The sequence below is a fragment of the Cupressus sempervirens genome, chromosome 6, assembly GCF_028749045.1.
Source record: "Cupressus sempervirens isolate cs-2001-9-10 chromosome 6, ASM2874904v1, whole genome shotgun sequence".
Classification (NCBI taxonomy): domain Eukaryota; kingdom Viridiplantae; phylum Streptophyta; class Pinopsida; order Cupressales; family Cupressaceae; genus Cupressus; species Cupressus sempervirens.
In genome coordinates this window covers 429748733-429774440 of record NC_143123.1, presented here as the reverse complement: position 1 = coordinate 429774440, position 25708 = coordinate 429748733, and the positions used below count along the sequence as shown (strand labels likewise).

The window sequence follows — 25708 nt, the reverse complement described above, 5'->3', positions numbered from 1 at the left end:
ACGAAGTTTAAATATATATTATATTTAAACTAATTCACAAAAATCTATTTATTGATAATTTGATTGGTTGAACTTACAATTTTTTAAGACAAAATACAACAAATTATTTTAAAGTCTTTCGAAAACATATATATTTTTTTCCTAACAAAAATCTCTAACACTTATTTTAATTATTATTGTTAAACAACACTTCATATTAATATTATTTCTTTCTATTCAACTCAACAAAAATCAAAACTAATATCCAAACTACTCAACTACCATCGGCACATTGATCTTGTTAATATATATTTTAATACGTCAATGCTTCGCCCTAAAATCATGCAAATGAGATGTAATCGTTCTCTAAGATTTGGACCGGTGAATGTTTTTCTCTCGTTACTCAGAAATCGCAACTCAAATCCCCTCTCGAATGGTCGGATCTAAAATCACTGTAAATTATTATTTATACGATGATTCATCATAAAGCTTAGCATCGTACGTAACTCTTTCGATTCTTTTGGAGCGATTTATATACAGTTTATCATTGGGAATGAATCCAACTACAAAACTAGGCATCTGCAATATTTTCAATTCCTGCAATTTCGAACGGGTACTACTTGACACAGTTGTTTTCTGCTTTCCATTTTTGTCATGGTTAAGTTCTTCAAGCAAAAATTTCATATCTTTATTGGCTTTGGGTTCTAGCGGGTTTAAACTTATAAAACCCTAATGTTGACAAAATTATGCTAAACAGTTCATTTTCATACTTTAAAACTCTTCAAGTAAAATCACCTACTTTGTTTCCTCTACTTGATGTGTCGTTTTATATACATTATGTTTACACAAATCAGAATACGGAAACCCTTTTTGACAGTTTTATTGCTATATCTTTTATAAGATACGTTGAAAGTTAGTGCTCTTTACAGTTTTTACTTGGATATTTGTGGAGGTAATGAATGTCTCTAAGATCTTTTTACTGGTTTTTAAATATAGTTTTTCTTGCTTTTACGGACTGCTTGAATTCTTAGGAACCTTTACTCTTTTTTTTTTCTTTTTCTTTATAAGTAGATTTTAGCTGTTAGCGCTTAACCCCACTGTATAAATGCAAGCAGTGCATTATCAAGCTTAGAGCACCTATCGGCTTATTTATAAGGAGTTGATAATTTTTTAGTATTTGTATCCATCATTATCTCTGCACAGCTTGCTTAAGAGGCTTACGCGTGGGCTGGATTATTATAGCGGTAACCGCTCTTTTATACAACTAGAATGGGTCTGTTGGCTTAACAATAATTTAATCTGGCGAAAACTCACTATGTAGCTGTTTCAATAGGCCCAGTTTACAACTAGAGAAACCAATAATATTTAAATTTAGCAAATTTTCCAGTGAAAGATGCAATGCGAGCGTTTATTTTCTTTTTTGTTTCACCAAAAAAGATAATTATGGGCAGGGAAGCTTTCTTGTCGGTATATCTTTTTGTGCTCGGACTTCCATCCAGCCTCATCGTGTTTCCGGCACACGCTGTCATTCTTAGTTTTCAGCACTTGAAGCACACTTTAATGAAAAGGCCTCAATGTATTTGTTCAATGAGATATACTTTTATATAATTTTTCTTTTACACGGATTTATTATGTTTAAGAAGTTGTAGCTTTCTCTTTGTTTATTCTTGCTTTGGTTTTACTGTTAACGTGCTCTAGCTGTGAAGAAATTACTGTTGAATGTTGGAGTTTCTTCATACAGCAGATCTATTCAGACGTTCTTGATTTGTAATTCTTTGTAGCAAAGTTGCAAATTTATACGAACCTTGCTTTTAAAGTAGATTTTATGGTCATTATTATCTAAAGTCTAAGATTCTGTGTTTTTTGTTTGTTTGTCAAGCTAGTAAAATTCACATCGGCTCTCCTTTTTTTTCATGGAAATTGCAATATCTATCTAAAATAATAATTAGCTTTAGAGGCTATGTTTTCTGAGTTTTTCTTCAGCTAAAATTCACTCGGGAATTGCGCTTGGTCTTCAATGGCTATTTTGTGTTTTTCAACTGACAACATGCTTGATGACGCTTGAACCTGGGCCATCATCATGGAACTTTCACCACTGTACAAGTGTTCATGAGACACTGGGCTGTAATCTCTATTTTTTTTTGTTACATTGCATCTGCTTCTCTCTTCTTAGTGTAGTAGATTGTTTAAATCATGCATACAAATTCTTTATAAAGCATCATGAGAAAGGCAATTGATTAATTTAGCTAAGAATACAAGTTCACCTGTCAGATGACTATTTACCTTAGTTACCGATTTGGGATACGAATCCGATTCGGGCACGTGAATCGGATCTGTGGATTTGTGATTTTTTTTTTCCCGGATTAGGATTTGTGGGGGATTCGTGAATATATATATATATATATATATATATATATATATATATATATATTATACTGATCTTGCCCAAGCCCCAACTAGTAACAGATATATATATATATATATATATATATATATATATATATATATATATATATATATATATATATATATATATATATATATTTGTTTCTCTCATTTATTAGTATAAATAATGCATAAAAAGGTCATTTTAGCACTAGAAAGCAAAAAAATATATTTAAAAAAGTCATATTAAATAACTTAGACTCACTTAAACCTGTCGATCCTTGAGGATTCATGCTGGATCCTTGAGAATTCGTGCCTGGATTCATGCAGATCCGGGCAGGATCCTTGTTTTACACAGTGGATTCATCAGACGAATCCACTATGTAAAACAAGGATCCTGCCCGGATCTGCACGAATCTGGATCCGGATCGGACCCGAATCCGGATCCGGCCTCTAGGGCACGAATCCGGTAACTAAGCTATTTACTAATGTCAACGACCCATGCAGAGCCTTTTGGATCATTTATCCTTGTGTGATAACGTTAAGGAGTGGTTGGCAAGATATCAGTTAGAGTGGAAACCTAGTATAAGTGGAAATAGTGTTATTTTGATAAATTTAATGGCTTCAGATGCTGCTCTTTTAGGCAATAATTTCATGTATTTAATCAACCATTGGATAATAACTTAATGGTGTCAAAGCTTCATTTGTTTTACAATTGATGAGACTCTAACAAATTACAGTTTAAGCCATTTCAGAATATTCAAGATGTAATGATTTGGGAAGATGTTGAAACATATGTTGACAAGACCAGAAAAACATACTAATTGCAGAGTGTTGTACATAATGTTGCTGATATTATTTTTTAACTTAAATGTAGATGCTTTGGAATGGTGTCATGGGGCAGTTTCATTTACAAAAAATCATCCTATTCCATGTCTTTCTTTGCATAGACATACAGGTTTCTCACAAATTTTCAGCCCTTTATGGAGTGTTTACAGACTCTAAATTTCTGTTGTTGGTAAATCTTGAAAGTAAATTATTTATTTGTTATTTACAAGAAAAAGTTTCGGATTGCTGCCAGTTTCTGACTATGTTACTACATATGCCTAGTGACTGGCCAGATTTGGGTTGAGTTTAAATTGGATACACGGTCTAGTTTGGTTCAAATGGATTAATTTGGGATGATCCCTGCATATGCCAAGAGTGTCCTTGTGAATCCCAGCAAACTTGTTGATAACTCGTAACATTTTTTACAAAATTTTAAATTGTTTCTTTAAATTTTATTCACCTTTGACTTTGATGGCGAGGTATTTTGGATGTACATTGAATAGAGTTTTTTGGTAAGTTTTGATGATTTTTAAATTGTACTCATTTGTTGGAAGTCTATTGGGAAAGTAAGATACTGAGAGGGGGGGGAGAATCAGGATCTATGGAAATTTTGTCCTTTGAAACAAATCTCAAACTATCATCACTAACCCTTAACTCAACAATACCACAAATCACATAAACAAGTATTGCAATGAAATGTCAGATCTAATCTACTGATCTCAATAATAAGCTTTACCCATAAACCCTCCAAAGTGAAGGTAAAACTGGGGTGGGGATGACACCCACAAATTTTCACTATTGCAGCAATAAATTGTGCCTGTTAAGGCTACAATGTTTGATTACTTCTGGTGATCTACCTTGTGAGGGCTCTGCCCTGCTAAGAACTTTAGAAGACTTATCTAGTCTACCTTGATTAAAGGATTTAAAATTTACAACAAAGTAAGCACTTTGTTAAGAGATTTACATAGGCCTGTTAGGACCACTCCGTTAAGAGATTTACCGTGATTCACTTGCTAGAATGTATTAGTTCATGATCCTTCAGTTAGCACCTTGATGCTTGATTACAGATCTCTTTCCAATTCATGGTCCTCTCTATGATCTGATAAACTCTGTTACATGCTTCACTACTTGGTTCCTTTGCCTGGTTTCTGCTTCTAACATCTAAACATAGCCTCTTTCGCATACACACTTCTTTCCTTCGCTCATACTTAATTTAGTGTTTGAATCCTCCCTAAATAGGGAATTGGTGAAGCTTCTAGATCAAGATCAATGATCTGTATTCAATACATTTGCCATTTATGCATTCCCTTTTTTTGATTGGTTGCATGCCTTGCATAGGGATTGATGATCAAAACAAAACATGTAGTCATCTCCTTGAATTACTCCTTGATCGTTTAAACATGCATAGAAGTCAGCCAAAATGGTTTATGTAAGTGTTTGTGCCATTTCAAACACATATACCAAAACTGGCTTACTTAGCATAAACATTCCCGGCGCTAGGCCATAACTGTTATCCATATATTGTCACTCGGCATTCGCATTGCTCTGTATAAATTGTCTCTTGGTATGCTTGCTTAGCTCCACACATATTGGAATTCTCGGCAACCACTAATTTGCTTGGCAATAACTACTGCTCGGTCCATACATGATATTTACACAAGTCAAATACATTGCTCGACCTTAGTAGAATGGCTTGGTCGCAGTGATGACCAACCAACTCTGCCTTAAAATGACTAAGTGTTTGACACTAGTTGGCAACATGACTTGGATGTCAAACGCTCATCATGTACTCGACAAATCTACAAGCCCTTGAATTGTGTTAAACACTCTAAAAGACTTCTATTTTTGGCTTATACAAAAAAATGGTGCGTGCCATGGAAGTTTGGTGGTTTTGAAGGTCATTTGGGCTCCTCTACCCTGTAGTGTCCCCAAGCCCCTAAAATGTGTGTGATACGTAGCTAGATTGATATTGACTTTAGATGCTTTCACTTTTTAACATGTTGAATTTGAGGAGTCCAAAAGTGAGCACACTGTGTTTTTTTCTAGTGTTGCTTTTGGGTTTCAAATGTTCCTACATCTCATGTTGATGATGATTTAGAAAATCCATAATGTTAAAAACTGATTATCGAGTTTGATTATATTTAATATTGAACTTGAATTTGGAACAATGGTTTTTTTAAATATTTCATCATTTACGTTTTAAATGATGTTCGATTTTATGATGGTTTTGTTGATTATATAATGTTATGTTGTAGGCTAGACCTAATTCTTCCGTTTAGGCTGTGGACATATACATATTTTTAGATTTTATGGTGGTCTAGTTGATAATTTAATGTTATGTGGTAGTCTATAAGCCTAATTACTGTGTTAAAGCTGCAGACTTACACATATTTTTAGTTATTTATGATTTTCACATGTTTTCTTTTATTAAACAACTCAACCTTGAATTTTTTTGGTTGGATCCAGAAAACAAGATTTTGACAACCACCTACAACTTTACATATACACATACGTATATGTAATGTGTATGCATAATGCATATATATGGATTTATTCTATTTACTCGTGCTTAATTTTATCTATGTTATCATATGTTAACTCTTAGTGTATTTAGTTTTGGTAGTTGGTTGTTGGTTTGTTGATTCTCTCCCTTCTTGCATTTGTAAGAGGGGCTTTGTAGATTATTATTTACATCTCAATATTTAGTATCTGCATTGGGTAAATAGCCTTGCGATTTTTTTTGTGTGTGAAGGTAGATTGTGGTCTTGGTAGGTGGACTACACCAACATTGTATCGAAGCCTCCAATCTGCAATCTCTTTGAGCTTATAGAGTTTTCAATAGTGTCTGTGGTATTTGAGTCCTCTTTCCTTAGAGGACATTTGATATCTTTGTTTTGTGTGCATCATCACTTGTGATGCAACTTGGACAATTTTATTCTCTCCATTGGGCATGCATGCTTGTATTCATCTGCCTGTGATGCAACATGGACAATTTTATTATCTCCATTTGGCAAGCATGCTTGTATTCATCCATGAATCGATCTTTGTACATTTTCCTTATATTCTATTGTCTCTAATTTTTTATTTTGCTTGGCGCTTTCACTATTGATTGCATTAGCTTCATTTGCTGTCCACTTTTTTTTTGATCTCAAACTGCCCACTTGTTTGTGCTGCCCACATTTTATTAGTCAAGCAATATCAAAAGTTGTTTGTGGCTTGGTTTCCTCTGCTCATGTGAACAAATAATTGTATTGAGGGTCACTATATTTGCATTGCTTTTCTCCATTTATTGTGTTTGAGTTCGCTTTTCTTTCACCACATAATGTTGGGTATTGTTTCGTCTGTAAGGGTATCACTAGCTTCATTTTCTTTGTATGCTTTGCATTTGTGATCATCTAGTTTGGTTTGTGCTTGGATCAACAACACACAAAGGAGGTTGCTTCTTGGTGGCAGATTTGGTCTAATCTTATGGGATGAACAATTTTTTGTGTTGCTAGCATAGAAGTTTAAGGGTGGTGCTCATTGGTTGAAGGCTTCATGAATGGGAAGGCTCTTGTGGTATCTTTTTGTGGTGTTTCTTACCATTCATTGGCCAATGGGCTCGCTGTTTCATCAGTTTTATTGTAGGCTTACATGATGGTTGTGGTTGCTCCCAAATCTTTGCATCAATTCCTTGCCTTAGGGGCCTCTCTATTGATCTTATTGATGCATAATCATTTGGGATTGAGTCTTTGCTCTTTTAATTTGGTGGTGCTCCTCCATATGATGTATGTTGGTGCCCATTATGGAGTAAAACTGGAGTTGCTTGCAGTGATAGTGAAGTTGAATGTTGGCAAGGGCTACCCACTACTCAATCGAGCAATCAACATTTCCTCGCTAGTTTATTTGTTGCTGTTGTTTTCAGCCAAGGTCATATGAAGCGATCGATTGTTGTCAGTTAAACTTTGTGGTGCCTGAAAAGTGCCTATTTATAGACCCTTTTCTTTTTTGCATAAATTTTTTAAATAGAGGACTTTTTCCAAAATTTGACATTTGACAAAAAGTCTTTCTCGTCAACTTTGTGACGGTTCAGGTATTCTTCAAATATTTTGTTTTTTGATACTCGTTTTCATTTCTTGAAGTCACTTCTTGATTTAGCACACTACTATTTTGTTGATCTCTATTCGTGATGTGAGAAGAGTATCATTGATGTAATAATGGGTTATTTAACACATACTTTTATTATCACTTTGATTGAGGATAATTATGATTGATGGGCAAAAAGAATTATCACACATTGTCAATGGCTTAATCTCTTGCCTCATATGTATCAACTCATTCTTGAGCCAAAGAAACAATGGAGTTTGGGGTTATCAAAATGATCATATCGTAGGGTTGATTGGTTGTAGCATTGTTCAAAGTTTTCTTTATGATATCCATTCCAATTTTCTAGGTATTAATTGCCCACACACAATTTGGACCATTATTTGGGAGATCTTTGGAGGTTTGCATGTTCCTCCATTCCCAAAAGATCTTGCTTCAGGTTGTCTTCTTTCGCCTGAGTGATATTGGTAGTATTTCCTTTGACGATGATACCTTAAAGGAGTTCGAATATGATGCAACACTTGAGAGTCACGATGATTTAGTGGCTACACCCACAACTCCTATGTCTTTAGTGGAAATTACACATTTATCTCTTGTATGTAATGCATTGCAAGAGGTATTAATTTTTCTTATTGATTGGGATTCCCATTTGCTAGAAATTGGTTCATTGTTTGTGTACTCTCACATTCCAAATTTCGAGGACACATTTAAGGGTTTATCTCTCTTATTTAATGATAGTTGTGGTATAGTTGTTGTCACTTTAGCTTTGTCTTTGGAGCTTGTTCATAATTAGTTTCCATTGGTTTATTGCTAAGGTATCTGATTCTCTCCAGCAAGCCTCAAAGTCTAGTTTGATTTTGTACAAAGTCTGGTCCATGTCAAATTTTCCCCAAATTCAAGGCTGCAAACTCTGGCAGAGGAACCCAAACAAAATTTGGAAGAATATTCTGCCTAGCAGCCGAATCTGGGCTAAATTTGGTCTCAAGACAACTTCTTTAACTTTTTAGAAATGTTTTTTTGTCTAAGTTGTTTTTTTCGACCCTCCAACCCTAAAAAGTGTCTAGTGAAAGGGCCAAATAGGATTCTTTATATGTCATTTGTGTTAATGAAAAAGAAAACTTGCTTATGTTGGAAATCCAAATTGACAGTGGGTAAACTCCAAATTGATGATTATAGAGGAAATTGCCCCCTTGATTTCGAAATATGTTCCATGCATGTGACCAAGCATGTGTATCATGTTGTATGTATGGCTAAATGATGCAATTGATATCCTACTGAACTAAAATATAGATATGGTGGTGTATTTGGCAGTGTTGCTTTACTATTATGTGCTGTATTAACTTATTTGTTGTTGCATACACACACACCCACATATTTTTAAGAATATATATGTTTTGTATGGACAAACCCATAGCCACCCCCCAAAACTTTCTAATGATCTTTGAACCTAAAACTTGAACTTGACTTTGAACCCGAGTCTGAACCAGCAACTTATGTTTCTTGTTTGCAACTTTCTATTGTGATTGAACATGTACTTGATTAGTTTGTGGCTTTTTCATCATCCAAGGACATAGCTATATATGAGTATATTTTAGAGATATCATTCTACATTTGAATTTTTGCTTCCAAACAATTTTTATCCAAGACATGGATCAGTCTTGAATGTGTACTTGGTTTATCTTCTTCCCAAGTGGAGAAATGTATTTTGTAGGCATCAGACTATATTTTGTCTTCAAGTACTCATCATTTTGGTAGGACCTTTTTTCCTTCTTTTGTGGGGTATACTATAATGCATGTAGTCCTTGGGGGTAATGTTTGAATCCACCATGCACCATCTTGTTTATAATGTGTGTAGTTGTTGCTGGGTATGATTGATTCCTCCATGCATTATCTTGCTTGTCTCTTTTCTCTCTTTTGGGGAGGAGTTTTTTCCATGTGCTTATCTTATTTTTCTGCTTATGAGACATTTCATTGCATTTGCATTCTACATGGGTACCTAAAATGGTTGTGTGTAGTTGAAACCCATATTGCATCTTGCTCATATTAAATAGAAATCTTCTCCCTAAGATGAAGAGGTACACGTGTGGGTTCGTATCAGGTTCCTAACCTCTCAACCAAAAAATAAAATAAAATATTGTTGGAAAGAGTTCATGGCAAACCTCAATTGGCAATGTCCTATGGCACAATAGTTTAGGGATTGGCTAGTAATTTAGGCTTTGGAAAAGATGAAGGTACATTTTAGTTGTATATGAGGAGATTCTAAGGAGTATCCTGTGAGGACTATGGAAAGAAACAAACAAGCGAATTATTTAGATGATGAACTATCAAAAGAGTAAGTTGCAGAGAATGGAAAGATTGGTGGTAGAATTGATTTCAAATGCTGCCAAGAATTTGGATCTTAAGAAGAATGTCTTCACTGGTTGGGATGATACAATTATTGTAGCCTTCTGTGGGCTTAGGTTCCCTCTTGTTAATACAATTAGAAAGGTTAATCTCTCCTGCAACCCTCTAAGAAAATGTTGATTTGATGAAACTTTAGGTTGATTGGATCAAGCTGAACTTTGATAGGGCCTCTAGGGGTGATCTGAGGCTTAGTGAGGTTGGGTGCTGTCTTAGGGATCATGAGGGAAGAATTCTTTGTTTAAAATTGGGTGTCTAGGGGTAATCCGTGGTTTAGTGGGTTGGGTGCCTTGTTAGGGATCATGAGGGAAGAATTCCTTGTCTAAAATCAGAAGGTTTAGAGACATGCACAAATAATAAAGTTGCATTTCAAGCGGGTCCGATGGGTTTGAGGTGCGGGCTCTAGTTGGGTGTGGAGAAAATTCATTTAAACTGTGGCTCCCCTGTGATTGTGAATGCAATTAGGACAAAATTGATTCTTAACTAGAAGTTAGGTAAGTGGCTTGGATCCATTCAATGCACCATTAAAAAATTCAAGGAGTTTAGGATTGTGCATATTTACTTTCAAGGGAACTTGGGGTAATAGGACTATTCTATAGGATTCAAGGTTGGTGCAATACTAATGCATGTGAGGGCTCGCGATGTCTTTATAAATGTGGTGATATGGGTGTTGTGTTTAGTGCTTGCTTACTATAAGAAACAAAGAACTAAGATTGGTCTGTGGTGTTGATTTTGTTGTATTATTGTCATGGATAATATAGTGAGATTGAAGTGTTGGAAATGAGAAATTACTTTCCTTAGTGAGACTTCAGTTAAAAGGCTAAAGAAAGTGGTCTTTGCAAGCCATGATTGGTTTTGCATACTATTCAGAGTGTTGGGTGATGGTTTCTTGAAGTGTGAGCATATATATAGGGTTAACTCAAATATTTCAACTTTCTACAATGTTTATGGCTTGCTTAGTGGATGCTAGTGAGCAAAAGGAGATGGTGGCTGCCTTATGGAGGAAACTGGTGAGGAAGTGTTTTCTTGGAGATTTGGATGAAGGTTTGGATAATGTGGATGATGGTGGAAGAATTCCTCTTCCCCAGAACTATTATGTCCCATGTTTGGATAATGTGGATGATGGTGGAAGAATTCCTCTTCCCCAGGACTACTATGTTCCATGTAGACGGGGCAAGGAGGTGCTGAAATACCCTATAATTCAGTATATGGATGACACAAATGTTAATGTTTTAGCCCAAAAATAGAGAGAAACAGCAATAAAAGAGCAAAAACTATACCCAAAACACTCAATACATTTATCTTGGGAAAACCCTACCATTGGAAGGGGAAAACCCAGCCACACCAGCAAAAATGACTTTTATTGATCATAAAATATATAAGTACACAGCTTTCCATTTGATTGATTTACAATATACCAAGCAATAATATAAATAGATTCCATAAGACTCTTTATCTTACACACGTAGGCCTCTTTGAGTCCCAAAAGTTAAAAATAAGACCCTTCATATTTTCACATATTCAACACTTCACATTTCCATACACATGCTTCTTCGCATGACATATGACAAGTCTTTTTTGCATAATATAAAATAAAATTTAATCACAAATATCTCTTTCAGCTGAAGATGACAATAATGGTGATAACAAATATATTTTTATCTCATAAAATCAAAGACAAAGATCTATATTGCAGCTACAAAATTCAACACTCCCTCTTAGCAAGAGAGAGATCTTTAATTAGGCATTCACACATAGCTGCAACCAAAGATGATAGATTCACATAACATATGTTATTTCAGCATAACATAATTCACCATAGTTACTTCATAAGCACATAGAATGGAGTCACCTACAACTTTCACCATGCATGCTTGCAGAGGGTAGAACGAAGACTTTTATCTCAGAACTTCTTCAAGAGAAGGATACATTTCCACCATGCCTACTCGCAAAGGATGGTCCATTGTACTTACTCACAGAGGGTGGAATGAGGGCTTTCACCACAAACTTCTCCTAGAGAATGCATTTCCACCATGCCTATTCATTGAGGGTGGTCCACCGTACTTACTTGCAGAGGGTGGTACGAGGGCTTTCATCTCAAACTCTCCCAGAGAAGAATACATTAATAACTGAGATTTTCCCTTAAGAAAGACTCCCTCTCAGTAGGGACAATTTCAATAACTGAGATTTTCTCTTAATATAGACTCCCTCTCCGTGGGGACAACTTTAATAACATAGTCTCCCTCTCAGTAGGGACAATCTTAATCACCAAAATAAGATGACTGACTATTGCATAATCTTGCAAAGGGTTGGACATCTCCCTTTGTCACATAATCTCTCTCTGAATATGAATAGTCTCTCTCTCTCTAAATATGATCTTCCATTTTTAATAATGTGCCACCAGTTTAGTATCAAGACTGCAAACAACATTTCATAATCTCTCACCATCCCATTGCATCTTGCAACCAAGAGAGATTCATAAGATCCATCTATCATAGAGATCAATGTAAACATATACTATCTCCAACTGTATACAAACATCATAGAATAGTTATCTCTTTGAATAAGTGCTGACCAATATTCCTATGATAATCATAGAACTTGTTTGAACAGAATGTGTTACTCAATAAAGATGTTATCATAAAGGAATGATAAGAATCAACATCTTCTAGAATAACCTGTCGTTCTCATCATGGGCTCAAAAGCAAGAAATTATATCTCAGACTCAATATTTATTTCTGAATGAGATAAAGATGCCATACATTCTCTGAATTTCATCAAACCTGTAAATTCAAAGAAAAACAGACTAACAATACAGAGTACTACATGTCTGGAGTACTTTGGGCAATAGACAAAATTATACAACTAAGAGTTCTATCAATGCAAACAATGAATTAGCATTCTAGAGTTTTACAGACTTTTCTATAAAAATTATAGATAGCATATCATTTAATCAAATTTATAACCAAGAACTTACCTTGAAGAATAATAAAATGATTAAATTTATAGAACTAAGGGTATAAATGATACTTGTACCTGAACAGATTGACAAACCTTTCTTACATCAAGAGAGATGGAGTTGCCCAGATTTAGATGAGTCAGACTGGCACCACTTCCAGTTTTCAAGCTCATCATCTCCTTGCTATCTCCTTCTGCATCACAACTTAGATTTGCTTAACTCTTATGATGTGAAGGGGCTATGCACCTGCTACTATTGTTAAGTAACATGGATCGGTTTCTGCAAATGTAATTATATTGCCATTGTTATAGATATTTTATAAATATGAGAGGAGACATGTCTTATGAAGAGACACGTCTCTATAGTTAATCATCATTAGTTATATATATAAAAGAATATTTATCTAATGATGATTTATCATCAATAATGAATCTCATGATCATATCAATCTGACAGTAACTAAAAACTTAACAACTATGACCTGGGTAAGGTTTGGAAGATCTGGCTCCACTAAGAAAGACACATAGTCTCTTGGCCCAAATGCATAGCTGGGCTCTCAAGCCGTATAGACCCATTGCTAACTTCATTGTCGCTGCTGCCAAAAACATAATCCTTGGGATAAACCATGAATGACTTGAAAGAAATGACCGACACAGCTAAACCTTAAAAATCAATATTTCTAATGACATATTGATGTAGAGCATACTACAAACCCAACCAATCAATGGGATCCATGCTGATCCTTTCAACATCCATTAAATAATTTCATTATTAGAGGCATCTCATGGGGTAAACAAAACACATTTCAACACAAGTTTTATCAACATTTCACCATTCACATAGTCTGATTTCTATTCCAGAGTATATCATCCAAACCATTTGGAAGAATTGTTCCAAACTATGCTTGCTAAAACATATCCAAATCTAAGCCCAATCCAATAAACATAATACATGCTATAGTCTCTACATCGAGACCTATTTTTACTATCATAAGCCAGAAATAAAATATGTAACCCTGCCTAGGGAATATAATATCTTTCTCATGACAAATCCAAGTGAAACAAAACCAATTTCACATGGACCATTAGTGAGTCTAGTTTCATAATTTGTAAGCCATTAATTTTTCCAATACATTAATCATTATACAAGCACGATTCTTTGCCTGCAACTCCAATGAATATCTTTAAAAACCGGTTTTCACTAAAAGATGTATTAACTTCCACAAATTTAAATGAAATTGACTCAAACCAAAAGGGAATGACAGCTGATTCACATATCTTTCCAATGAATCTATTTAGGTTGTCCAACCCGTCCAAATGTGTCCGTACCAAACCCTGCAATATGATTGTTTCCAGGGATTCTCAAATTTGCAAACAACCACTTTCACCAAAATGCTCATAACTTATTCATTTCTTCACATATTCACTCCAAACCAAAACAAAAAGGAAGCTTATTCATCCTAATTTAAACCATATACACTTTGCACAATATTTCTAGGCTGTTCATGTCTGTACAAGACATGGAATCAACATAAAATAGTTAACACCAATCAAAACAACAAATTGTGAAGACAACAATTGGTTCAAAATGATTTTCCTCTTCCCATTCATTCATTCATTCAGAATGACCCATACAATGATTTTACAGTGGTTGTGGTGGTTTATAACTTTCCAACCACCTTTTAAACCTATAATCCTTCCCTTTACAACATTATGCATTTTTGACAACATTTTATGCACTTCATGCATTTTTGCATTACAACTTTTTACTTAAATGTTGACAACTTTGCAATTTGAACTCCAAACTTAATAAATATTTTAATGGACACTTGAATCACCCTAAAATGGACTTAATAGACATTTTACATCAATTTTAGCCTTTATTAGGCATTCTTTCATATTCTAACCTTTTTGACCAAACTAGGACCTTAACAAGACAATACTAACAATGTCATACAAATGGCTTCACATAGGCTTACATGTGGAGCATTAATGGCTGCAACTCCATGGTGCCTTATCAGTCAGAGATCCACCTTTACCATGCTGCTTCAAACTCATCAAAAACAACTCTCCCATGTGCATCACCTAGGAGTCCCATCCTTCCTCTTTCCTTAGTCTTTTGGCATCCATTGGAACCTACCCATGGCCCTGACAAAACTTCCATATCTGCCTACACAACAACAAAACACCTTCTTTATGCAGCAAGATGGATAAGCACTTGCAACTAAAAACTCATCAACAAATCAAAACCAAATCTTCAAGGTCTTGGTGTGGATTGCCTCCTTCGGTGCTCTACCCACACACTCAAGATCTTCAAGCTCTGATACCACATATATTGAAAAGAGCATAAAAAGAAATCATCACTGGTATGAAAAAAATTGATGAGCTTCAGTGTCATAGATAGTTCGCTGTGACTTCAACACGTTAAAAAAAAATCGGTCAGTTTATTTGAGCAAGATTTTAATACAATTCTAATAAACACAACATGTTGGTGTTGAGCGCCCAGTATAATCATCAATTTACTATGTGGCACAAGGATATATTATTGTGCGGCTTAATCGCCTTCCAAACATTTTCCTTCTAGCTTCCATTAACGCATATGGTTATAAAATTTGGTTAGACAAACAATCACCTCCCTTAAAAGCAACTATTAGCAAATACAAGAGTTTTCAAACTCTTATATTCTTGCATATTAAATATCATGAACCTTTTCGATAAATGCTTATCAAATCCAGTGTCTTTAGATCAAGGAGAATGCAGTAAGAGAAAACATGTCTGATACCGTGCATTTTACAAACAAATTTCATTCAAAATTTTGCTCTAATTCTTGTTCAATACTATCTGCGAAGTTGCGAGAGTTTGCGACATATTGGGCCATTTTTTGGAATGCAATTACTTTACAAAAAGAACACCTCTCGACCATAGCGATTAGAGGGAATCAATGACACAACTACGCTAGGATTAGAATAAGTGGAGGCCATGCATCCAAATCCCAACTCCCTCAATCCGATCCCCGCCCTCGATAACCTTGGTAGGAAACTTATGTCTTGTTCTTCGCCAATTCCCTATGTGAATGAGATTAGAAGTCATCCCGAGTAGTGTTGCTTGTACAACCACACCTAGTGTGAGCACAACAAAACTCTCTTTGCATCACTAACGAGTCCACTACTCATATATATATCGATGCATAGAAAATTATAGAAGTTCTTTACAAAGTCATGTGGTCTCAAAACATTCCAGCAATAACTTGATACTTTGCACAAAACAAGTCCAAGAATAGAGTCCACGAATTCATAAACTAGTGTTAGATTGACAACTTTTACAGTCGGTTCTTCTTTAGAACCCAACATGAACAACAATAGCACAAAACTTGAGAGTTTCCAAGCTTCAGGAAAAAGTCCCAGCGATGTAAAGATGATCTTTCTCGACCTGGGCTTATATTACATGATTTGCTAATATTGTCTGAAGGTGCTCTTAACATTTAATAGGACTCCCGCTCTATTAGCTCACACAATTGTCAATTAGGGACTCCAATACTGTAGAGAATCTTGGTGCATTGCTCACATGATGCCAATTCTGAGTGAAATGCACAAAACCAAACTCATAATTTGCAAAATTGACAATGATGAGAGAAACATTCCTTTAGATGCAATGCCTTCTTAGTACCCAAAAACTCATGCAAAAATTGCATGGAGCGTTATTGAAGTGGTGCAGTGTTGTTGCTCAAGGTAAACATGAATGATCTCCGATGCATGAATCCAAAAGAACAAATCATCAATACATTTACACATTTGACAATAAACATACGAGTGAAAACACTTAATGGCGATAAACAAAACTCCCCACAACAACTACTTAAGTTGGAAAAACAAGAGAAAATATAAAAGAAACTCTCTTATTGCTCTTATCCAACTAGGCTTTGATACCATGTTAATGTTTTAGCCTAGAAATAGAGATAAACAACAATAAAAGAGCAAAAACTATATATAAAACACTCAATACATTTATCTTGGGAAAACCCTTCCATTAGAAGGGAAAAACCCAGCCACACCAACAAAAATGATTTCTATTCATCATAAAATATTCAAGTACATGACTTTCCACTTGATTGATTTACAATATACCAAGCAATCATATAAACATATTGCATAAGACTCTTCATCTTACACACGAAGGTCTTTTTGAGTCCCTAAAATAAGACCCTTAATATTTTCACATATTCAACAAAACACATTTCCATATGCATGCCTCTTCGCATGATGTATGGCACATGTCTTTTTGCTTAATATTAACTTAAATATCTCTTTCAGTTGAAGATGACCATAATTGTGATAACAAACATATTCTTATCTCATAAAATCGGAGACAAAGATCTATATTGCAGCTACAAACTTCAACAGCAAAGGTGGCTCAGAGGCAAATGATTGTGGAAAGAAATGTTTTATTCCTGAAGCAAATGGTGGATTTGTTTGCCGAGGGCGGTCTCAGTTGTCTCTAGAGTTACCGTGTTGCAAAAGGCTTGGTTGTGGAGGAAGATAATGCGGAGGAGGTTGTTGAGGAAGTGTTGCTTGCTCTTGGGGTTGCGGCGGATGTGACAATCTGTAATCTCGTTGAACATGGTGGCTACAGTGGCGACATCTCATTTTTGGCTGCACGGCTTGTCTAGGGTTTGAGTTGGCTTTGCTTTGGTTCATGTGGCTTTCAATATGGTTTCTGTTATAGGGCTGTTAAGATAGTAATGTAACTGGGGATCTCCCCCATTTTTTGGATCTCTACTAATTGTACGTTGATAGTATAGTTTATGCAGGGTTGTTTTGGGCGATCTACTAGTTGGTAGTTTGGCTTCATAGTTCGGAGTAGTTTTGTAATGTGGGATAAAGCTGGGTTTGATACTGCTCTTTCATACTCTAGATGTAATTGTATTTTGAATCAATATCAGGGTGCAACCCCATTAAATTGTAGTTTAACAATTTAGGAAAAAAACCTAAGTTGAATGTGGGGGGGGTGTGGAGTAAAAATGGATTTATGTCTATGTTTATGTAGGTTATTATATTTAATTATTTGTGTATTTAGTTTTGGTAGTTGGTTGTCAGTTTTCGACTACCTCTCTCCCTCCTTGCCTTAATAATATAGGCTTTTTACATTATTATTTTCATCTCAATAGTTATAATTTTCATTGGTGAAATAGCCTTGTGTTTCTCTCTATGTGTGAATTTGGTTGTTTGTAGATTTTGCTATCGGGAGGTGGTCTACACCAAGAATACATACAGACATATATTCATTTACTTAAACATATATAATCTCTCCCTCCTTGCTTTTATAAGCAAAGGCTTTGCACATTGTCGTTTGCATTGCAATAGTTATTATTTGCATTGGTGAAATAGCTTTGTGCCTGTCTCTGTGGGTGAAGTTGATTTGCAGATTGTGCTAATGGGAGGTGGTCTACACCAACAATAATTACATATATGTGTTTGCGTGCGTGCAAATAGATTTCTTGATATGTTTTATCAAGAGGGTTGGCTCTTAAATTGAATTTATTTCATTTCTTTTCACCAATAAACTAGTGGCTGTCCCATATCTCGAAAGAAGTTGGCCACTTGGCCTAAGAATGATACTAGGGTGGCCTGAACAAAGTAATGAAGTCGAACTCACTTTACATCATCTCATACGTCAGCCAGCATGCAAATCATATTGTGATCAGCCAGATATTTGTAAAAACATTATTAGACTTCTTTGCTCTTCATGATGTTTTTGCTGATGTAAATATATTTTGAATTTTCCACTTTTCTACAAATCTGCAAAAAAACTACACAGGTATGCTCATTCAGACTCTAGAGATCTACTCATATAAGACTCACAGGTCTGCTGAGTTGAAGCTCATAATTTCCAGTATGCCACTGATTAGCCCTTTGATTCCAGTGACTTCAATCCATTTATCACACTCTCATAAACTTCCCATTGTCACATTCTATGTGGTGTTGGTATGGGCACACTTGATTTATATATAAGCTGGTTGCAATATTTGAGCACAATTTTTTTGGAATGCATAGTGGAACTTTGCCCATCTTGATTACAATTCTGATCTTGTTGCTTTTTATTATATGAATTATGGCAATGAATTATTCGACGAGTTACTCACTGCTGGTTTTGGTTCACAAGTTCTGCAAGGACTTGCAGAGTTTTGCATCACTCGCCTGTAAACTCAAAAGCAGGAAAAAAAATATGCATATGTTTTTAGAATCACACTCCATATACATTTATATTAGAACTCATACATTTAAGGTTTAAATATTTGTTAATTTACAAAATGTACATAAATGTAAACTAATACTGAAAGGCCACATAAGCAATTAAATTTAAACTTAAAGCATTGCAAATAATTTAACATATGGCAATGAATTATTCAACGAGTTGCTCACTGCTGGTTTTAGTTCACAAGTTCTGCAAGGACTTAATAGAGTTTTGCATCACTCGCCTGTAAACAAACTCATAAGCAGGAAAAAAAAATATGCATATGTTTTTAGAATCACACTCCATATACATTTATATTGTAACTCTCATACATTTGAGGTTTAAATATTTGTTAATTTACAAAATGTAAATAAATGTAAACTAACACTTAAAATCCACATAAACAATTAAATTTAAACTTAAATCATTGCAAATAATTTAACATTTAGGACCTTTAAGTAAATGTAACCCATGATATCAATGCAGTGACACTTGACAGTGCTGAAAAGTAAAGCATGTGTTGTTTTTATGAGTGCAAGATATAAATTTTGCCCTTTTACATAAAAATGCATCTGGAAATACTTGAAAGAGCTACCTTAAAAATGCATGTCATAAAGTTAAAAAAACCCTAAAAAACTGTGCAAATCTCCAAAACAAAAAAATTAATTTCAAGTGAGAACAGCACACAAAGTTGAAACAGCAGCAGTACAAAAAATAATAACAACACTTCTAAAACACCATTGTTTTTATGCAAATACTTATTGGCCTTCATCAGATGATGCAATTAGGAGATGCCAGGGAATAACAGCCTTCCTACTACGTTCTTGTTGGCTTCTTGACTGTAATGGTGCAAAATTCTGAAATACATTAAAAATATGTTTCATGAGTATGTCAATTAATTTGTCCTGTTTGTCTGGGGGCACTGCAGGGCTCCTGGACAAACCTTGGGTGGGCTCTGCAGAGTCCTATTAGCGTCTAAAGTGGACCATGTATGAATTGGACCTCGAACTGGGGAGTAATCTTAATGAGTCAGTGATATTGATAATTTAGAACTGTACTTACATGAGCCTTGATAACACTTATTGATTGAAGGATCCATGAAACTGCAGAAATGATGATGGAAGCATATTATCTCTGCATAGTGCTCGAGTATAGGTTCAGTTTTTTGAGGAATAATTAAAACTTATTTGTAGGGGCTTTAACACTCTAATTTTTGACGATGCCCTTGCTTGTTTAGGAAGTTGTTTAGATGACAAACACAGAGCAATTACCAGCCAACTTAAAAATGATCAGGGCATTCTTTGAGGTTTTTATCCATTTTGGGTTAAAACACAATGTACTTGTAGATTTTTATTCTACAAGATGCAGAGTGCATTGTTGAAAGGCTGGCAAACCAAATTTTATTTTGCATAATATATATTGGCATATATAATTTGGACTGTATTTTTTGGGTTTGTGTGTGCTCTACAAGGCAAATATTTTAAGCTCAAGCTCAACTTTTATAATTTTCTATTGTAAACAAAGTACATTGGAAGCACTGGAAATCTAATTTACTTTTAAAAGTTAATACTATCTTAACTCCCTATGACTAGTGCAAACATGCATATACTGTTAGATCAATCCACTTTTTGATAAAGAATTGCTACAAATGACAGTAGCTGTAGTAACATGAGAACTTTTCTTTGCCATAAAATAAATGCTAGTTAATGGATTAGCTGGCTAGTCAGACAATGGTTGTCTGATTTTCTTATAGCTGGATTTCTGGGTCAAGTAATGATATCGCCTTATTTGGTTAGACTCGTATGTTTGACTTACATTTATGATACTATGTAAAAGTTAGGTATGTTTTTAGTTCTATTTATAAAGGCAATTTTTTCTGGAGCGCTTTAGTTTTGGGTCCTTTTCTTGTGCACTATTATTACAGGATTGGAAGACATCTAAAGATCACATGTATTGAATTATTAAGTATGTTGGTAAATCTTGTTTTTGTTGAACTTTACCTTCTACTTCATTGTAGCTTGGTTGTGTTTACTGTTTCTGTAGTTGTGATATCCTTTTGTTTTATCTTGGATAAAATTCTAATGTCTTTTTAGTTTAGTAACCTAAGTTGCTGCTTGTTTTATAGAGATTGATTTTTTTAGGTATCTGATGAATAAGTTCATATAATATTAATGGCTTATGTTTTAGGTTTAATCCACTTGCAGGTGTTCAGAGACAATCGTCATTGAGAGAAAATAGGAGATCCTATGGTTGCTGGCAGGACTATTTGTTAAGAGATTGCTGAAAAGAATGTCTGAACCAGGTGTATGTTTTGTTCTTTATGTGTAATTTCCATTAGATGCTGAATATTGGTGAGGTCCCAGTTCATTTCAGCTGCAAATAACTTGAATATCAAAGGCGTTGTTGAGAAACTTATTGTCGAGGTCAAAGGTTAGTAAAAGAAAACATGAGGCGACAGGGTGGATATGGTGGTTCCAATGTAAATCCTCTAGTTGCTGCTCAGATGCAGCATATTGCTGCTCAGAGAATGCAACATAATCCTGGTTTGAACCCTTACCCTGCAAGGCCAGATGTCCCACCTATAGAGGAAGAGCAGCGCTATATGTCTGCAAAGGCAGAAGGTCACTGGCAGTGGGAGGGTGGTGATCCAAAGGGGCCAAATATGCCACCTCATATTTATAAAGAAGGTAACGTGACGAGTTTCCACCCAGATGTTAAGTAATCTCCTTTGATGCAACTGTTGAATTTGTTTATTGCTCTTTTTATAAAACATCTAACAAAATACTGCTCTGATGACTACCGCTGGTTGTTGATTTAGGCTTAAGATTTAAGGCCTTTGAGTTTTGTGCCACGAAGTGGATATTTCCACTGTCATTGTAATTACTAATTCCCATTGCCTGTGCCAAACTGTTTCTTTTTCTCTTCATGTAATATTAGATATTGATTAGCAAATGGTCCTAGAGTATATTATGTGTGTTTTATTCCACAATACGGAAGCAAAATTGTTAACTTTATTGATGATGAAACCATTGTATAGGTTGTCAGAAAAATAGTGAAATTTTGAATGTTATCTGCATTTCTTAAACTTACATCTGGTTTGACTTTCTTTCTGACACTACTTTGGGAAACAGGTCTAAATGACTAAAATGCATTTGGATATTAGATTAGTTTTGCTGCGTGGACAGCATTCATAATTATTTTAGAAGAGTTAGATTGTAATAAGAGAATTTATAGGACTAGGCATGTATGTTTGACACCTTTCTAAGTGCATATATTATAGGTCCAGGTCCTCCAGATCCAGGCAGTGGCAACATGCTTCCTACAGGCCCTGAATCAGGTAGCCCCTTCTATCCAGGTCAAATGCCAGATTCTAAAGGACAGCCAGAAAAAACAAATGTTAAAGATGTCAAAGGATCTGAACATGAGCAACAAATTGATGCTGGCTATCAAGAATCTCTACCTCAGACACTAGAATTACTTGAGCAGAAATTTTTAGATGAGATTATGAAGTTGTCAAAGGAGCAAAATGATGCAGAGGATGAAGAAAACATCAGGCACCAAGAGGTTTGTAATTATTTTTTCTCCATTTCTTATAAATTCATCTTGCTTTACTCCATTTGAAGAGTTAAACATCAACATTAGTTAATTTGTCAAGTTTCCTTCGAGTTTTGGTCTATAGTGAAATTTACATTAGGGATGCATGCTTTGCAGAAATATTATATTGAGTACACAATAGTCCAATATGATAAACAGTTTTCTTACAAGTTCGTTTGCTGAACTTAGTTTGATGATCCTCCTATTTTACCTATATGGTAAATCAGTGAACTGTCTGAATCCTTTTCATAATGACTCACATGTCTTTCTTCTTCAGTAGAGGTTTGTTTTTTAAAATCATATACATCCATCTCCTATCCCTATAGCTGAGGCTGAGGGTAGCATGTCACATTAAGAAACAAATCAGGGAAAGGCCTGCACAGTTCTGTTCTATTTGCTGATGTTCCTAATATCAACATATGCAGACTCTCTTAATTTTTAAAACAAAAGCAGATCCTGTAAGAAAATAATTCATGGATTTAAAAGTCCTATGGATCAAGAGACAATGTCCCAGGGCTTGCATGCTTGTTTTGTATTATCTGCTCACAGAATTTTCCTTGTTTATTTTCATTAGAGTTCTCAAAATTTTCTACTTGTGTTGATGTGTTAGAATAGATCTGTTTAATTGTTTATTCTATTATTCTAGGAACGTGTGTTGGTAGAGTTTAAAACAAGATTCTGCTGATGATGCTCTTAGCCAATAACATATAATCAAATGCATGTATAAAACTGAAATTACTTCAGAATTTTATCACACATTTCTGTTGCAAAGTTTAGTCGTAATCTTAACTTGCGCATGTGGGGAAAGAGCTGTTATCCACTGATTGTTGACTATGAAAAAGCTTCTGATTTGTATTTTCCCTTTTTAAATTGCAGCGTACCAGAGAGATAAATTATCAATATCAAGAGAAGTTGAGAGCAATGCGAGCTCAACAGGCTAAATACCGTGAAGAATTTTTACGCCGAGAAGCACAAATAAGACAACAGCAATATCAACAGACAACTTTAAGTCAGCTACAGCATAATCCTGGTGGTCCAATGGGTGCATTCAATGAGAATATGCATGATCATCATGGTCATGGTGCTGGTCTTGTGGAGGGTCATCCAGGCTACCCAGGAGGTTATGACTCTTATAATAGGGACAGGGCAGCATTCTATGGTGGTGGGGGACATCCATTCAACAGAAATCAAGGATATGATGCAAGGGGACCTTATCCTGGGGGCCGAGTATATGACTCAGCCCCACGCTATTACTGAAATTTTCATAAATTAGTGTTGAACTGATAATATCAGCTGCATTCTTTTCATCAGTTCTGGAGTTGATGTCAAACATCTAGATTTGAGTTGATGTGATAAAAGTTTTACTGCATCTTTTGTTGCATTTCTTTAGTACATTTTTTATGTCCTAATATAATCTATTGATCCTTGACCACGTATATTCTCAGTACATTTATATTTCAAGTGCAACCCCATCTTATCTTGTGCTTCAATATTTACAAGTTGGGGACAGAATTGACCATAGTTGACGATAATTGATTTCTGCCAGCATTGTCTATCTTTAATGGTAGAGATTTTGTAATTGAAATTCTCAATATGTAATTGTTGGTAGCATTTAAGCCTACCAACCTGTTTTAGGACAAAGTTCTTTTGCCTGTTGTTCATTGAAAGGTGGTTACAGTTTTTAATAGAGTTATATTTGTGGCCTGATTTTTAGCTGAATTATGGCTTTTACCTGTGTTTATAGATTTTAGTTTTGTTCGACTTAAAAAAACGAGTTTCAACATTAATTACTTTTGTCCTGCTTTACCTGAGTAAAACATTTTTTCCCATTTTCTTTTGTCATGGATTTTACATGTAGTATAGGCTTGCTTATATTTCCTTTCAACTTAAAGAGTAAAGTGAAACATGCTAACATGGCATTCTTTGTAATAACTTATTTATTTTCGGTGTACTGTTGTGAGTTATTGTGCATCTTTTTAGATGATATCCAATAACATCTATTTTGGTGATTCAATCTGGGCTTGATGTGTATAAATCCTGTTCAGTGTAGGGCCAGAGAATACTTCATAGGGTTGAGGAAGAGATCGTGTTTTTAGTGTTATTAGATGTGTGCCTGCGGTGGCTTTTTGTTTCATTGAGCTGCTTTATAATTACGCCCATCTCATAGGCCTTTTGGCCATTAGTTCTATATTGTAAAATTTGTTTATGTCAACGGGTCATATCCAACTTGATATCTGGGATATGTTTAGTTTAAACTTTAATGCTAGTACTCTGATGGTTTGCGTGTTTATATACGTATGTGAGCAATTACTCTTAATTGTAATGATCCATTTTTCCTGTTATTCACTGGGAGGATAATGATTCTCTCACCTCCCTTACCACTCAATACGGTTTTGGTTTATTATTGAGGAGAAAAATTTCTTCCACACATGGTTCTTTTTGATCCTATGAAGGTGCATTATCTTTCTCTTTGGCTGTTGTGTATGCGCCATCCATGGAATGCGGGAAAAGGCCTTGCAATACCCATTGCTGTTTGGTTATAGGTTGGTGGTTGCATAAGTTGATTCATCATTAGTCTGCATGTTTGTGAGAGGGTTATAGGAGGTTGTAATGTGAAAATTGACATAATCATCAGTTTTCTATCATATTGGAGTAGGTGAGTTCGAAATGCAAGAGATTTGCTATCACACTGGTATTTAGGTGTACGGGTTGTGTTGACTTGATCTTAGCACGTGGAGGCTGAGTAGAATGTTGTGTGGTATGTTGACATCATTATGGATGACATTGATTTGTGAATTGACTTTCACTTAATTGTCTTCAAAGTTATTCATGCTAAATCTAAATGACTTGAAACTGATGATATCTGCTGTTATAGCATGGTTTTATAGGTGTTGACATTTGCACCAACATTGAGAAGCTAAGAGCATGAGTATCTTATAGCGTGATTTCTGCTGTGTGATGGTAAAATATGATGCTATTATTTTGTTAGGAGTTAGAACTACGATGCTATTATTTTGTTATAAGCACAACCAGAATGCACACATGTTTGCATATTATGTTAGCGATTGCTAATTCTTCTTTCAATCTTCCCTGAGAATTAAAATATGCCGATATGTCTGAGACAAGAAGCGAGGATATTGTTTATATTAGATTGGAAACAGTCGATTGTATAAATGATCTGAAATGCATTTATATCTTTCAGATGCAACAAAGATATTTGATTATTACATGGTCATTACCCCAAGTAGTA

At 35.0% G+C, this 25708-nt stretch overlaps 1 protein-coding gene across 3 annotated transcripts; it reads left to right on the top strand.

The window, feature by feature from the left end:
- The first annotated feature begins 321 nt into the window (after nucleotides 1-321).
- On the top strand, nucleotides 322-24099 carry LOC149552878 (ubiquitin carboxyl-terminal hydrolase). 3 transcript variants are annotated; one of them, XM_089788419.1, is made up of 4 exons: nucleotides 322-477; nucleotides 21069-21551; nucleotides 22145-22428; nucleotides 23335-24099. In XM_089788419.1, the coding sequence occupies exons 2-4, from the start codon at nucleotides 21311-21313 to the stop codon at nucleotides 23713-23715; spliced, it is 906 nt and encodes a 301-aa protein (XP_089644545.1). In that variant the 5' UTR covers nucleotides 322-477; nucleotides 21069-21310; the 3' UTR covers nucleotides 23716-24099. The 3 variants fall into 3 exon arrangements, with proteins under 3 accessions (XP_089644545.1, XP_089644543.1, XP_089644544.1); XM_089788417.1 differs by having other exon boundaries at nucleotides 322-592; XM_089788418.1 differs by having other exon boundaries at nucleotides 322-592; nucleotides 21052-21551.
- The last annotated feature ends 1609 nt before the right edge of the window (nucleotides 24100-25708 follow it).